General features: G+C 41.4%; 1 protein-coding gene across 1 annotated transcript in view; it reads right to left on the reverse strand.

Moving 5' to 3' along the window:
• The window catches only part of CNTNAP2 (contactin associated protein 2), a 1295029-nt gene that overhangs the window by 148541 nt on the left and 1130550 nt on the right, over positions 1–15938 (reverse strand). Inside the window, exon 19 of the mRNA XM_059729349.1 lies at positions 3303–3548. Coding sequence (XP_059585332.1) covers positions 3303–3548 — 246 coding nt within the window. The remainder of the gene's footprint in view (positions 1–3302; positions 3549–15938) is intronic.

A 15938-nucleotide genomic window follows, 5' to 3' on the forward strand; every position in this document is an offset into this window, starting at 1 on the left:
TCATTTACAAAATGCAAGTGCCAGTTTACAAAATATAACACAGAACCAGCATCCAAAAAAAAAAAAAAAAAGAAAAAGAAAAAAAGCCAAACCCCTCCCCCCCAGCAGTTGTAAACAATTCAAATAAAAAAACCCAACCAAACAAGTCAGAGTTATTTGTGGAACATTATGAAAAAGAGCTGCAAATGTTAGCTCACAAAGCATGCACATACTGTTGAGATTCATTCTTGCCTCAATAAAATTCATTCAGGTTAAAGAATAGCATAGGGAATAAGGTTTATATGGCATGGGGAATAAGGTTTCTATGAATAAAAGAATGATACTTTTGCAATAAAACCTGAATTACAACAGATTAGTGTTGTTATTATATGTAAACACTAGAGATTTTCTTACGATCCTAATTAGTTGTTGTTTATTGGTGATAAGACTGTAACCTGAGATGTTTCCAAGGACTTTAGAAACATGTAAAAAAAGAAAGATTTAACAAATGGGTACCTCAAGGTAGATTGGTAAGAACTGGTCAAAAAAATTTCAGTGAAACTATTTTTGATGGATAACTGGATTTTTTTCCCTAAACAACAGGTGATTATATAAAGTTCTTCTTTCTCACAGAAAACGTCAATAGTCTTTTGAATATTGTTTTCAGGTTTTGGCCCCAAACTGAAATATTCTGAGTAAAAGTAGCACTGCTCTACCTTTCTGCAGATATAGTCTGGGCAGCTTCTGCTCCCATTATGGGCTTTCTAGCCATATTACTTCTCCCACGATTCACCAGGTCCAGGATGCTACATCCTTCTACTCACTAAGAAGTAAGTTTAGTGAAAATGTTCAGCCTATTTGAAGAGAATGGGAATCTAAAATATCTGAAGTTCCATCAGGTATCATTTTGAATCAATATTTTTGGGGGTTTGATATATTTCAACAAAAAAATTCCAGAACTCCAGTTTTTCTGATCAGGTCTCCTACTAAATTCGTATTTTAAGCATGAACATAGATGACCTAATTTTCAGAAGTGCTAAGCAAACAGCCACTTCCATTGGAAATGCTTCCTGCTGATGATTCTGGAAGCTTAACAATTTCGACAATTAGGCAACATATTTAGGTGCCTAATGGTGAAGTTACACATTATACTTAGGCCATACTAAATCTGTGAAATGTTAAGCAGTGTTAAAGTTAGAACATGCTGTGAGCAGTCACACATTAAGGGTTAATATTGTTTCTTGCCTCAACAGCTCATACGTGCCACTAGGGCTGAGTACAGACAGTACAAAATCCCAAGGCTGAATTAATTCAGTCTTTGCAGGTTAGTCTAAGCTGCAAAGATTTAACCAATAAGCAAGTGAACAGACATTCACTTCTGTTTCAGGAAATGCAGGCACATGCCTGCAGTGGCTCAAGCCAGAAGCCGGGGGGGCCCTAGGCCATAGCTCTCTGGCATATAGCCAGCATGGGCTGTATGTTTTCTTCCTCTTCTTGCTGCCCCCAAGGTCCCTGGGATTTGCAGTCTAGACTCACAGTGGCAGGACTCTGCAGGGTTGCTCATCACTTCCTCTTCCTGCTTCCAGGTGCCCCTGGGATTTGTAGTCCACGGTCGCAGCCAGCACTAAGTAAGCAGGGCAGGGAAGCTCCGTACTTGGGGGCAGAGAAGTTTAACCCCTGCCTCCATGGCCCCAGACCCCAGCAGGGGTTTGCCTGGGGCAGGGCAGTGAGCCAGCCAGTGAGGCCAGTGTGCCAGCCCTCACTGCTTCAGCTAAGGAACAGAGGGGTGGGGCCAGCCATGCTCTCGGGAGCAGACAGCATAGCCCAGCCCAGGGCTGCAAAATGCTGGGATGCTGAGGGACTCTGATTTAACTTGAACCAGGAAGGGGTCTGGGCCAGAAGTTTCATAAACTGGTTTGACATGAATCAGTTAAATCTGATACTACATTCAACCAGGTTTATTTTAAACCAGTTTCAGCCACTTTGAAACTGGTTTATGTGCATTGAATTTCAATTCTGTTATAGGTTTAAACCAGTTTCTGATCACTTAAACCAGTTTATGTGTAACTTCTGTCCCTAGCCTTAAGGGTTGGCAAGCAGGGGCATGGCTAGGAGCCATGACACGTGGGCTCTATCCTTGCTCTGCTTGGGGAGGGGAAAGGGGCTACGAGTGGTGAATCTTAGGATGCTGGTGAACAGCTAAATGCTTGTTTTATCTCTATGGACCAGACTGGAGTTAGTCTTAAATTGAGTGGTTATTATGGCTCAGAGTTAATTCTGAGACACTTTGAAGGCACTTAGCATGAGATAATGAGCTTTAGCATACAGATGCTCATGGTTTAAATAGCCTTAGTAGGGTCTAGGTGGAACGTGCAACTTCACCCTAACAGTCAGTTTAGAAGTCTCACTTTAGGAAAACCTAGCTTGAAAATCTTGATATTGTTCTAATCCTATATTTCAATTTAATCTTTTGTTTGAAAGTATTAATAAGTACTGATTAGTTAATTTGTAAAGAAGGAAATACAATAATACATGCGCCCCAAGGCTGAAATTTACAACAGGAGCAAACTCATGTGCCAAGTGCTTGCAGGCTCACAGTTTTATTTTTCACTGCATTCATTTGCATTATATAACAAACTCATTTTTATAAAGGGGAAGAGAAGTAAACAACAGCAGAGAGCATCAGAAAGCTATAAACATATAAGCAATTAACCACCACAAATTGCCTCTATGAGATGGATGTTATCATCATGTTTCCTGCAAGGAACATGATGCACATGAAATTTAGGGACCTGCCCAAGGTCACTAACCAAATCAGAGGCAGAGCCAGGTACAGAATCCAAAAACTCTGGCTTCTTCATTGATGCTGTTACAACAAGCCTCTCTTTAATTATGTTTCTATAATGTAGTATTTTTAGGTATTTCTATTTGTGGCTATTGGTTCAAATTTTATTTTCATTAACTGCAATGGGAGTTGGACCAGTCCTGTTAGGGAAATTGATGATGAAAAGTGAAGGGGAGAGAAAAACATGTTGTGCACAACACATTTTGACCCAAAGTCAGGACTTTAAAGACCTCTTCCTTATCTTGGGATATCACCTCTGTAGTTTATATTTGCTTTGGTTTTTCTTACCAATCTAGCCTATGGGCCGGACTTTCTATTTTGGTACACCAAGTTTTGCCGGTGTAAAGAACTGGGCCTTGTACATACTTTGCAATTGTAGGGATGAAGGGATATTCTTATTAGCTTATGGCTTTGCTGATCGTGTGCTATATTTTATATATTTCTCCCTTCAATGGTGAAAACCAGAACAACTACTTACCAGATGGCTTGACAAGCACTGCCATGTAGTCCAGAGTGTAAGAACTGATGTACAGGAGGACACAGGGGGATTTTGTGGTACTGAAGCTGAAACTTAGCTCCTCTGCATTCAAACTGATGTCTGGCACAGTAGCCTCAGGGTCTGTAGAGCTCAATAGAGTTCGACTGGCTAAGTCTTTTGCAGTGGTCCCTGGGGATGGAAAACTGTACCTGAGCCACATCCCCTCTTCAAAAAATGCTCCAACATCTTGAAAAAAAATGATAGAGAGAAGGGAAAAAGACAAGCAATTTTCTGAGATAAGCCTTGAAAAAACAGCACCAATAAATAGGAATATTAATAGAATTATTATCAAATTGAATCAGTATCTATTTATATACCTGTCAAGGTATTAACTCACCTCCAACAATACACTTTGCAAGCACTAACATTTTTTCCTGGAGAAGACTTCTGCATTTTAAAGATGGATAAGTGAATGTACAGACAAGCAAAGTTATTCATTCAAAATCACATACAGAACACCAGTAGCAGATCTAGGTATTGACCCTATTGTCCCATGCCTCAGATTATGACCTGTGAGCAGAAGACTATCTTTCCATTTGTGCCCATGAAATCCTTATGGTTCATAATATTTAGAAAGTGCAGACAAAAGGTCAAAAAATTACATAAATGCTACATGCAAATAAGAGAAAGAATAAAGAACCAGAACAAAATTTGAATGGAGAGTTGGAAAATTTTTTGGTTCTGTGAAACAGGGAGATCAAAGAATCTCAAGCACTTCAGTATTAAAATGGATTTGCACTGAACCCTGGAAAACTATTTACTTCTGGACCAATTCTATATTTGAACAGATAACGGGGCTTTACCTTTATTAACTGCTGTGAAACTTTGTGTGAGGGAAGCACAGTGGAAGGGGATGGAAGGAAACTCTTTTACTCTTGCGCAACTGAGTTCAGGCAGGCGTAATGGGAATGTCTGTGGAGCCGAGCATTGCCACAGGAGATCAGTATTCCAAACAGATATGAATTGGTTGGAAGGGCATACAGTTAGGATCTGCTAAAATCCAGAGATTCAACATTAGTTGACGTGTGCACAGTCCTTTTTTCTACATGTTTTCCTCTTGTTTGTGCCTTAGACACATCCTTGTGCCCTTTGACAGCAAAATGCCTCCTCCCTTGGGCACTATACTTTCACACTCTTCTCAGTCAGGCTTTGGTTCTGAAAGCCAGAATTTAGTCCCATGACCTATCATTATTTGATAAGTGATACACACATCAACAACATCTAAAAGATCAAAGAATATTATATCAATTAATTTTAGAGGCAGGCCTTTGTGAAAGTTCATTTTCAGAAGAAAATGCTGTCTCTGGCTTATTTTAACTAGTAGCAGAGCAATTTAACATTTAACTGTCTAAACAGAAAGAGAAGATAAAGATAGATCAGCATAAAAACTGCTAAACCGATTTGAACTGCCTACCTGAAAGAAAATATAGAACAAAGAAAGAACAGAAGAGGAAGCTTGATCCTTCTTCTTCTCTAAACTTTTAAGTTGAAAATATAAATCCACTGACCTTATATTAGCAATGAAAGAACTCATTAAACTAGAAATAACACTCTGACTTTCTTGTATCTATTACATTTCCAATAACCATCCTCAAATATTTGCCCCTGAGAAAAGACAGTGCTTCCAAGAATCACATCAGTTCCTGGAAAACTGTTTTTTACAGAATCATAGAAAACTAGACCTGGAAGGGACCTCTAGAGATCATCTAATCCAACCTCTTGTGAGAGGCTGGATCATCCCTTTCCATAGCATCCCATACAAATCCTTGTTTAACTTACTACTAAAATGACATAATCAACCCTGTCCCACAGCTACAAAGCATAGGACCCTAACCTTCACAGGTGAAGTAGGGGGTTAATGTTGGTTCATGTCCTGCTCACTGCGGAGGTTGTTAAATACACTTGAAAAATCCCAGGAAGAGGGCAAAAATCCCCACATTCTGTACCAATCTGATCATGGGTAAAATTCCTTCTGGACCCCAAATGTATTGATTGGTTAAATGCAGAAATTCATATAATGGATCTGACACTGTTTTCTGAAAAGAGGTTCCTCACTCCATGAACAAATTCATTGAGAAGTTGCTGTTATATATGATTATAGATGTCAAAATATGGCTTGATGGTAATAATTAAAGATGATGCATGAAATTCAGATTCTTCAACATTTGGGATGAACACTCAAAATAGCAAAACTTTTAATGGAATTAAATCATTTGGTTCAGAAAAATCTCAGAACAGGTCTCATTTCAGAACAGCCTGATGGGCATTCAAGCTGTTGTCATATCTAATGAAAGATGTAGTTCAGGTGTTTCATTCTTTTCCAGGAGAGGGCTTCCTAGTTATATTTATCTCTCGCTATAGTATTTCCCTTTGGCTGAGTTTCTGCAATGCAAAAACTACAGAGTATCCTAGAAAATATAAACTGGTCATGGATCCTGGTTCTTAGAAGAAAGAAGCCATGGGGCAGAGGAACTACAGCCCCTATGGGGACACCATGACATCCCAGGCAGATGAAGAGATTAATGTCAAACAAACCTGAAATGGAACAGGTTTTTTTCAGTATTCCTTATAGAAAATAAAAACATCACTGGCAAAAAAGATATTTCCTTGTATTTTCTGTTAAAACAATGTTTTGAAGAAAATTCTCCACAAGCTCTAAAAATATAGTCCCATCTATTTCGTACATTAAACATATAAGCTAAGAGGAATGTTACTTTAATATATGGTGAAACTTGACTTCAGCAAGTGCTTAAGGGATTGACAAAGAACAACTGCCTCCCAAAGGCAAAGCATCATAACTATGTAAAGTACATATATGGTAATAATTTCGGATGGTTTCTTAAAAAACTTTTCATGTGTAAGATTTGCTATACAGTAAAAAATGGTTTATGATTTATTGTAATTTTAATTAATACTAATATAGGTCATGCTTTATATTAATGACAAATAACTAATTTTTAAGGGTTTAAGAAATGATTAAAAGTTGTTATAAGTATGTTACAGAAATGTTTCAAAATGGATATATAGTGATCCTCTTGATCAGCTGGACTCTACAACCAACTATAACAATTGACTAGTCATTTATTAAACACTAATTATCATTTGCTCATCTTTCATTAGTAACTCAGCTTATAAAGTGGGACTGATTACTGTCTAACTGCATAAATGTCAATATTATGTCATATGTACAGGGAACTTTCATTTATATAGTTCCTCCACATTCTGGAGTATTTTGATTTATTTTACAGAATTATGAGTGAATATGTAAAGCCTAACTGATGTGCAGCTAAATGATGATTTAATTAGACATGTAATAATGAAAGTCCTGTACTGGAGGACAGAAGCCCTCAGGTTTCATCTAAGGAAGCTTAGTTGAAGAAACAGTAAGAAAGATAATATTAGCAAATATTTTATTGATGCCCCCTTTCAATATTTTGCTAAATCTAGTGCTAGAAAACTTTATGGTTTTCTGTTCCCTTATAACAATTTTCCTAGACGTGAAATGTCATATTTGGAAGTGTCACTGTGTAACCACATGAAAAAAACCACTCAAGCTGTGGTCTCTCAGACTTATAAATAATTGAAAGCCACTGTGATAGATTTATAGCTGTTATAGGAGAAACTTTAAATCATTTCCAAATAGTTATGGGAAATGCAATTCAGTTTAACAGCTTTATTCTTCACTAGACCCAATCTCTGTACTCTTGGATTAATAATTAAGGACCCTATCTTGCAAACACTTACCACCATGCAAAGTGCTTCCTACAATGAATAGTAACATTGAAAATAGTGGGAATGCTTTTTGCATTAAACGCTAGCTTACATCTGCAGGACTTGCCTCAAAACGATCTTATTTAAATGTTATTAACGATATGATGATTTCATAATACACTCTTATCTACAATTTCTGATGCAGCATATTCTTTTCTCTAAACTGTACTTATCTATAAGATGGCTTTGAAATTCCAGTGGGTGATCAAGAAAGAAATTACCTACTTGGAGGTCACCAAATTCCAGTCTCCTTGAAGCTTTGTAATAGGCAGCATCTAAATTACAAAAAGCATTTAAGCAAGCATTTAAGACTGACTGACCAAATGGATAGACTCATACAAGGATGTCTTCCTGAATCAGAGCCTAAAAGGGAAAAATAATATTCTTTCTTCTTCTGGAAAAATGGTGACAAGATTCAAATAAAGTATGTGTCCTGTTGCTATAATGCAGAGATTTCTATGCACCTACAGTTACCTTCTTTTGGAATGCTTTAGATGAGACACCTAAAAAAGAAAAACACTAAGGGCCTTGTTACACCTTATGTTGTAAGCTGCACAAATGTTGAGCAGTATTAGTGATAGCTTGGAGTTTGGAGCTGTCACCCCTTTAGTCTAGAAACCTTCTCTGACTATCCCCCAAGGCACAGCTGCGACTTGTCACTAGATGCCTGGTGCATAGGCAGAGAACTAGGAGCTATAGCTGTGAGTTGCCCCTAGAGGGCCAGTGAGCCAGGACAGGCTTCTATTCCAGCTCTATGGCGGGATGTGACAGAACCTGGGATACTGGAGGATCAATAGCAAATCTGTGGGGAGTGGCCACATTTTAATGGAACAGGAGCTGTGGTGTGTGGATCAGAGATAATTCTGCCCTGGAGTGGCATAACTTTGTGCCCCATAACAAGAATTTAAAACCACTTCAAGGCGTTAATGTATGGACGTCCAGGGGATAAGAGCTCCAGGAACCACCCAAAAGTACCATGTAACAACGCCCTAAGGAATCAGAAATAGAAAAGGGTTCCTGCTGTTACTGCTCTTTCAAGACAAAAGCCGCAGGGAAACGAATGTGGCAGGAACAGATCAGTTTTCTTTGGATAGCAGTACATATATCTAAACCAACATGCGTTGCAGTCATGCTCTATTGACAGTCTTTGCAAAACATAAATAGAAGAAGTTTGGACTAGCTGTCTGCAGAAGCACAAGATAGGATTTGTGAAGGAAGTAGAAACAATTTTATGAAGCAAGAAGAGTATTCCTGATAATGAGCTGTACATATTTCCTATATATATTCTTCTTACATTTACAAGGGGATGAAGGAAAAACAGATGCAAACCTCAATCCAAAACAAACAGATCTAAAACTGATAAACGTAGTTTGATGTCCAAAATTATTTCCTTGGTTCCTTATGCCACTACTCCCACATCACTAGTTTCATTTTTGCAATGCCATGTTCCAAGGACCAGACATATCTAAATTGGATAAAACCTGATCCCTGTGTTATTTTCACCTTGAGCAGATGGAAACTGGTTACTGGAAATCTCATTTTGTGATGAGCTTTCTTGGTCCATTACAGACTTAGGAAAGGACAGATAAGGGACCTGATTCTCTTCTCCTCCTGACTTTACCTCATGGGAACTCCCCCAATGTCTCTTTCCTTTTTCTGTGTCACCACTGGTAATTAAAAATCTGCAGGCCAAATGCTGCCCTCAACCATAGCTTAAGCCTAAATATTTTCAAAGGAATTTTTATTTCAGTGGCTCCCCCTGCAAAACACACCAAACAAAAGAACAAACAAGAAAAAATCCCCTCCAATGATTATGTAACCCAGTCTGCTGAGGGAGACAAGAAAATTCCAGGAAAAAGGCTGCTCTTATTTCAGAAATCTGGATTTATACACACAGTCCTAAGGCTCTGAGTTTTTCTTAACCAGAGATGGCTAATTAAAAATATTATTCATACTGCCAGCATCATAGATTTTTTTGGTTAGGTTCTGACTGTAATAATTTTTGACCAAGGACATTCACCAGAGGGACTTGCAGCCTTGAGGAAGGCACAGAGGTGGTTAGGGCAGATAAAGCATCCCAACAAAATTTCTCTCCCTGTCTGTCATTTCCTTTTTATGTGTCTCAGCTCCATGTCCCCTATCCATAAATATGGAGTACATATTATCTATAGGAGGCTTACTTTGCTTGCGGCTACAAGACGTGCTACATAGCATTAGAAATTGCACCAGTTTCCAGACTGTGGTCACAAAGACAGACTTACTGTTGAGAAACTTCCTGGCCAGAGGATATTAAAAGGGTAAGACACTCATTGTTCTTGATCTGAGGGAGACTGCACTGAGACTTTGAAAGACTTTAATGATTTTCATTTTACTGCTCCTCTTAAGTTTACACTAGGTTCATCCTGCGCTCAGCCTCACTGTGTTTAGGTTGTGAACAGAAGAAATGGAGATTTAAAGATTTAAAGACATTACTAGGCTTATGCTTTGGCTGCCATCACTGCACATTTTTGGATGCTTGTTTGAGCTTTCTACGGTTGTGTCAAATGTACAATTACAGCAATTATTTGCTTTTGTTAATAGAATACAAGCCCTTTACCTATCTCCTAGGCATAAATATATCAGTACTGGATGTAAAAACAGCTTCCTTGAAAAATGACCATAAGAAATGGAATATATGGAAAATAATATCCAAGGATGCCTGTCATAAGGCTTTGATAGAAAGCCCACCTAACCTGAGAGAACTCTCACTGCAGACAGTGGACAGTGTCATCATTTAATTTCAAAGAACAGCTTCATTGTAAACAGAGGCTCACTATAATCACAGTTTACACAAATGTACTTAAACAAATAGGAATGTCTATTCTACTTCATTATATTTGGAAAGAAGGCTCAAGTAGAGCAGGGTAAATCTTCATTTCACCTTATTCTGCATTAGTGTAACATCCCTGTAGAACTTCAGCAGTGGCATAGGACATGTGTAAGGGGGGCAGAGGGGGCATGTGCCCCCCCGAGACTGGCCACTGCCAAAGCTGTCACCAGCTTCTGTGGGCAGTGGCTGCTTGCCACCCCCCACCCCTGCTGCCAACACTACTGCCAGCATCTGTGGGCAGTCCCCACTTGCCACTATAGTGCCCCCTAAGTCTCAGGAGGCCCCAGTCATTCATGAGCTGTGGCATGAGTCATAGCTGCTCATCAACACTCTAAGTTACATGGAAAACAGCACAAGGTAGGGCAGGATGGCACTTTGTGGCAGGGCACTGTTGGTGGCTGCCACTTTAAGGGCTGAGCCAAGCAGCCAGCAGGTGCTTGATTGCGGTGGCCATTTTAGATCTCTGGCTGCCTATATAAATAGAGCAGTTTGCTGCTAGTAGGCCAGGCAGAAACATTGCCTGGTTGTAAGGCTGAATGCAACATCCTGGTGGTAAGGGCAGGAGCTTAAGGGGTTGGTTTGGAGGCTCCTGGCCCTGGGCATGACCTAAAACTGCACCCTGCTGGGAGTGGGTGGCCTGGGTGGCCTGGCAGGTGCCCCCAGGAAATGCCAGGCCAGTTACCACCCTGGTGAAAGGCATGTAGGGGCACCTTAACCCCAGCCCTCATGTTTGGGTGGGTGATCTGAGCCATGTAATCCAAGGAAGGCCAGGTAAGCTACATGGGATGCCTGAGCCTGCTGGGGTGAGTGACCCCGTGGGGCCAGGCATGCTTCATGAAGCACATGAGCTGGGAATGGGGGATCCTGATCCCTGAGTGCAGGCAGGAGGCCAAGATCTGATCCAAGGGACCTGACTGGTCAATGATGGGCCAGGACCCAGATAGGGGTCAGAATGGCCAGGGGCCCACTGCAAGGGATGCCTACTTAAAGCAAAGAAGCTTGGGGTCCTGACTGGCCTGAGATGGGGCCAGGGCTTAAAGGGAAGCTGAAGGTCCCAAGGGAGGGGCCACAGCTAATGGGTGAAGGAGACAATTGAGTTGATTGCCTGAGATGCCATCTGTGATGCTTGGGCTGCGGTGTAGGGGAGGAACGGAGCTGCAGATAGTGCCCCCTGGCATCGAGGCTAGAATGGGCAGCCTCCCACCTTGTTAACATCTCAAGTATGTTCCATCAAGGCATGGCGGGTGAGACAGGTGGGCAGTATGCCCAGAGGCAGGTGGAGAAACTAGCACTGTGGTTAGTCAGGGAGCCCCACATCGCCACACACTTATGTGACCAACTGGTTTGGAAAAGCCTAAGCTTGCATAAGTAACATACTTTGCCAGATGCTACAAATGTGGGGAACAGAATGGCCAGAATCAGGTAGCTATAGCCATGTTCCCTGAAACTTTTTATTGTTTCCAGACAAAGTTCATCTGGGGTTCAGAATCTATTCTCTTGTAATTGTGAAAAAATAAGTGAGGAGGAAAGTGGCATGCCTTGTGCAAGAAAAGAAATGCTTCTAAACAATTTTTTTTCACGTACTAGCAGGCTTATGCAAAGGGGACCCCATAATAGACATCAAATAATTTCTTCCAATTTGAAGGAGCATTTTGGGAAATACTTGAGGTTGCTCTGGGAGGATGCCTCAGGGGTTCTGGTGCTATCTTGGAAGCTGTGAGGCCTGGCTTCAGTTCCTTGCTCTACCACAGGTTTCCATTGTGACCAGGAGCAGGTTATTTTGTTTCACTTGGTTTGAATACCTGCCTAGTTCACATGGATGCCAGGAAAACAAAGGGTATGGAAACATGTATATTTGGAGTAATTTCAAAAGGGCAGCAACTGTTACCAGTAGTGGATCCAGGGTGGTAGAAAGGGAGGTGTGGTGGCAGTAGAGGACACTTTCTAATTAGTACCAGTAGACAGGCCAGGAACCATACAAATGTAGCAAGACCACTCCAACCTTAACACTAGATGAAATGATGTTAAAGTTGGAGTGTTTTTGCTACATTTGTATTATTCCCAATTTTTCTGCATATAACAATTAGAATGCAACAACTGATGCCCTTTTGAAATGTTCCCTTTTTGAAACATTTCCAAATGTGTATGTGTCCAGGGGCAGATCCAGGGGGCATACAGCAGCATGGATGCATCTCCTTTTCCCCTCTTAGTTGATGCTATGGGAGCAGCAGTTAGGAACTCTTCTTTTTAAAGTCCCTAAAGGAAGTAATACTGCTTCTCCTTCCTTTTTCCTTTGTGGCATGTCTCATCCCCTCACATTCCCCCCTCTCCTGCCTGCTCCTATCCAGATGACCCAATGGCAGGGGTGCTCCACAGCCTCCCCTTCTCCACTTCAGCTGGGCTTTGTGGTGAGCTGGGCTCAGCCAGAGACAGCAGCAAGCGGTGGGTTGGTTCCTCCTCCCTTTTCATTCCCTTGCGTGGTCCTTGACAGCCTGGGAGCAGGCATAGGGGAAGGGAACCTGCCCACTGTCACTGTCCCAAGCCAATTCCAGTTCCCTGCATAACCTGGCTGGAGTGATCCCTGTGGAGCTTCTCCTCCTCCCTGCCCCTGGTGAAGCTGGAAACAGTGGCTGCAGTGGAAGGCAGAGGAGGGAAAAGAGGGGAGGGGCGTGTCCCTGAGTACAGAAGAGAAGGGAGGGGAAACTGAGAGGGGGAGGGAAGGTTCTTACCTGATTGGGTGACAAAGTCCTCCACTGATGCCCCTTCTGTGGGGTATGCCCACCTGCTGGGGGAGGGGAAGCTGGAAGGGGGGTGTGTAGTTACCCCTTCAGTGGAGGTGACTGCTTTCATATTCCCCCTTTACAAAAACTTGAATCTGCCCATGCATGTGTCCATACCCAGATACACATTAAAAGTCTGTGAAGTGCCTCTGCTACTACAGCAGTGATACACAATGCCATGGATAAATTGACATGGCACACAAGAACCTGAAGTTTGAATCTCTGAGCCACTTCTTGTAGATGCTCCTTTACACTAGTCACCAGTATTGCTGAGGTAGCTACACTCATCTCTAGTAAAACATTTTAATTCAATGAGAATTGACACCAGAACAACCCTATTATAATAGCCTGACAGAGAAGTTGAAAGTTTATTACATTTTCTGAGCTAAAACTGTCAGGATTTTTGGAATTATTACCCTTTTTTTATTTGTTTTTTTGATATACAGACAAATAAATCTTTGATCTTTATTAGTAATATATTGTGGATCAATGGTCGTGGAAAGCCTTACCCCACTAGTTTAGTTATAATATGTCTGATATATCTTTGAGGAATGAGAGGGGTAGAAGAACGTATTTTTTTGGATTAAAAAGCAGAATAAAATATTCTTTTTTCAATTAAGAAATTCTTGTGGTGTTATGTGAAATGCAGTTTTCAAAGCACTATGGCATAAACTGTATGTTCAATATGAAGGCACACACGGGACAGAGATATGCACCAAAATGAAACTTTCCTACAGGATATTCATATCATTTCAGGAATATACTAGTTTACTGAATACATGTGCATTATTTCTGTTCATCCAAATCTCCAATTCTGTAGACTGGTCCACGTGTTTAGAACTTTTTACCATAGAGTTTATATTATCATGATTTGTTCCTAAATCTTAATTCAAGAAAATGTTCTTATATAGCTAATGATAGAAAGACCAAAGCCAGGATGTATATAGCTAATGACAACGATGGTTATGTCTATCTGGTCTTTAGATCTCCTATAAAAAAGAATAACTGGAATGTTTTTTAGTATTTAAAACTATGTTTTCAGCAAATACAATTTTAAATAAAGTGCCCAAGGTGAGAGTAATAGTTGCAAATCCATTGTGTTCTACATGTGTGAATCTGAAGTCTACTTTTGTTGATCATGTTTTGGAAAATCTGGAAAGGATGGCTTTGTGGTTAAGGGAATAAACCGAAATCTAAGGAATCTGGTCTGTAGTCCCAGCTGTGCCACAGTCTTCCTGTGTGACTGGCACAGCCTTCTTCTGGCTTCAATTCTCCGTGTATAAAATGGGGATAACATAGCGTGGCAGGGCACTGTTGGTGCCTGCCACATTAAGAGCTGGAGCCGACAGCAGCCAGGTACTTGATTGTGGCGGCCATTTGGAGACACAGGCTATATAGGGGAAGCAGCAGTTGGCTGCTGAACCGCCATGAGAGAGACATCAGCCGGCAGAGCTGAGGCCAGGAACACCTTGGTGGCCTATGGGCTGGGGCTATGGGGATGGAGAAGGCTCCTGGGCATGACCTAAAACTGCACCTTGCCAGGGAAGGAAGGCCTGGTGGAACCTCCCTAGTGAAAGGCAGGTTGGGGGCACCTAATAACCTCCAGCCCCCCACACAGTCCTAGTTTGGGAATGCCCAGACCTGGAAGGGCTTGGCGAGGCCTGAGGCTCAGTTGTTCCACTGGAATTGTGAGGGTATAAGCAGGCAAGCAGCTTAGACCTGACCGGAGGTACATGAGTGGTCCATGCTGGGGCCAGGACCCAGAGAGAAGTAAAAAGGGCCAGGGGCCCACCGTAAGGGATGCCCACAGAGTAAAGAGGCTTGGGATCCCAACTGGCCTGAGATGGGGCCAGGGCCTAAGGGGGAGCTGAAGGTCCCAGGGAGGGGACCAGAGCTAATGGGCAAAGGGCACGGCTGAGTTTGGCTGCCTGAGATGCCATCTGCAAGGCTTGGGCCACAGTGTAGGGGTGGAACAGAGCTGCAGAGATCCCCCTAAACATTGTAGTTCAAAATGGGCAGCCTCCCACCTAATTAACATTGTAATCATGTATCATTAAGGCATAGCAGGCGAGAGAGGAGGATGGTCAGCCCAGAGACAGGTGGGCAGGCCATCAAACTGGTCCTGGGAAGGCCCCCTGTTACACATAGCATTATAATTGTTGTAAGTACTGGAACAGATTACCTAGGGGAAAAGGGAATTTTGTAATTGGAAGTCATGAAACACAGATTATGGTCAGGTACAAACATTTTACTTTTACTGGTATAAGTGACTGGAAACCAGTCTATACCCATAATATAACAGAAGTTCAGCACACAAAACCTATCTGTATATGTAACAGAGCAGAAGCTTGGCACACACAAACTAGCTTCAAAATGGTGGAACCTGGTTTAAGATTTGCCCTACCCTCCACCAAAGGGCAACTGTGGGTTCTGTTCATATACCGCTGTTCATATGAACACTTGTCTGGAATGGCTTGGACAGGGATTTATCATGCCTTGAGCACAGGTTTGGACAAAATCATCTCCTGATGCCCCTTCCAGTCCTATTCTTTTATGATTCTCTGAGCATGTGTGAGGCAGAATTTAGATGTGACCAAGTGGGAAAATTAGAAGCTGCTCTGCTTACTCACCTAGGCAGCCAGAGCAGTAGGTCTTTTAATTATCCATTCAGTATTGTAAAAAACTAGGTTTCTCCTCAAGGCGGAAATAAAGAGCTAGATGAATAGGAAGGAAAAATGTCTGAAACAAGACTTTTCTGTTGATAAGTACAGCACTGCTTTCAGACTTTCCTTAAGATAAAAACAATTCACAAGAAATAGCTTGGTATATAATTGTATAGGGGTGTATGGAACAGAATAGGGGTTATAAATTTTCATACAACACATTTGCATTTCATGAGACTAAAAAAATGATTTGTGTTTACATTCTGTGTTTGCTCATGCAAATTAGGTAACTGCAGAGAAGCTAACAGGTCTAAATTTACATTGACAACAAAAGTTGGAGGTATATGAGCTAAGACTATGCAACGCTTCTGTTATTACACTGAAGCCTGCTGGTGGCAACGGGCTATTTGTCTTTCCTAGTTTGGGTTTTTGGTGCCTCAGTGCTTGGACGACTAACTTTTTTCTGCCATTGCCCCCAGCGTGACCTCTAGAG

Source organism: Alligator mississippiensis, chromosome 5 (assembly GCF_030867095.1).
Source record: "Alligator mississippiensis isolate rAllMis1 chromosome 5, rAllMis1, whole genome shotgun sequence".
Classification (NCBI taxonomy): Eukaryota; Metazoa; Chordata; order Crocodylia; family Alligatoridae; genus Alligator; species Alligator mississippiensis.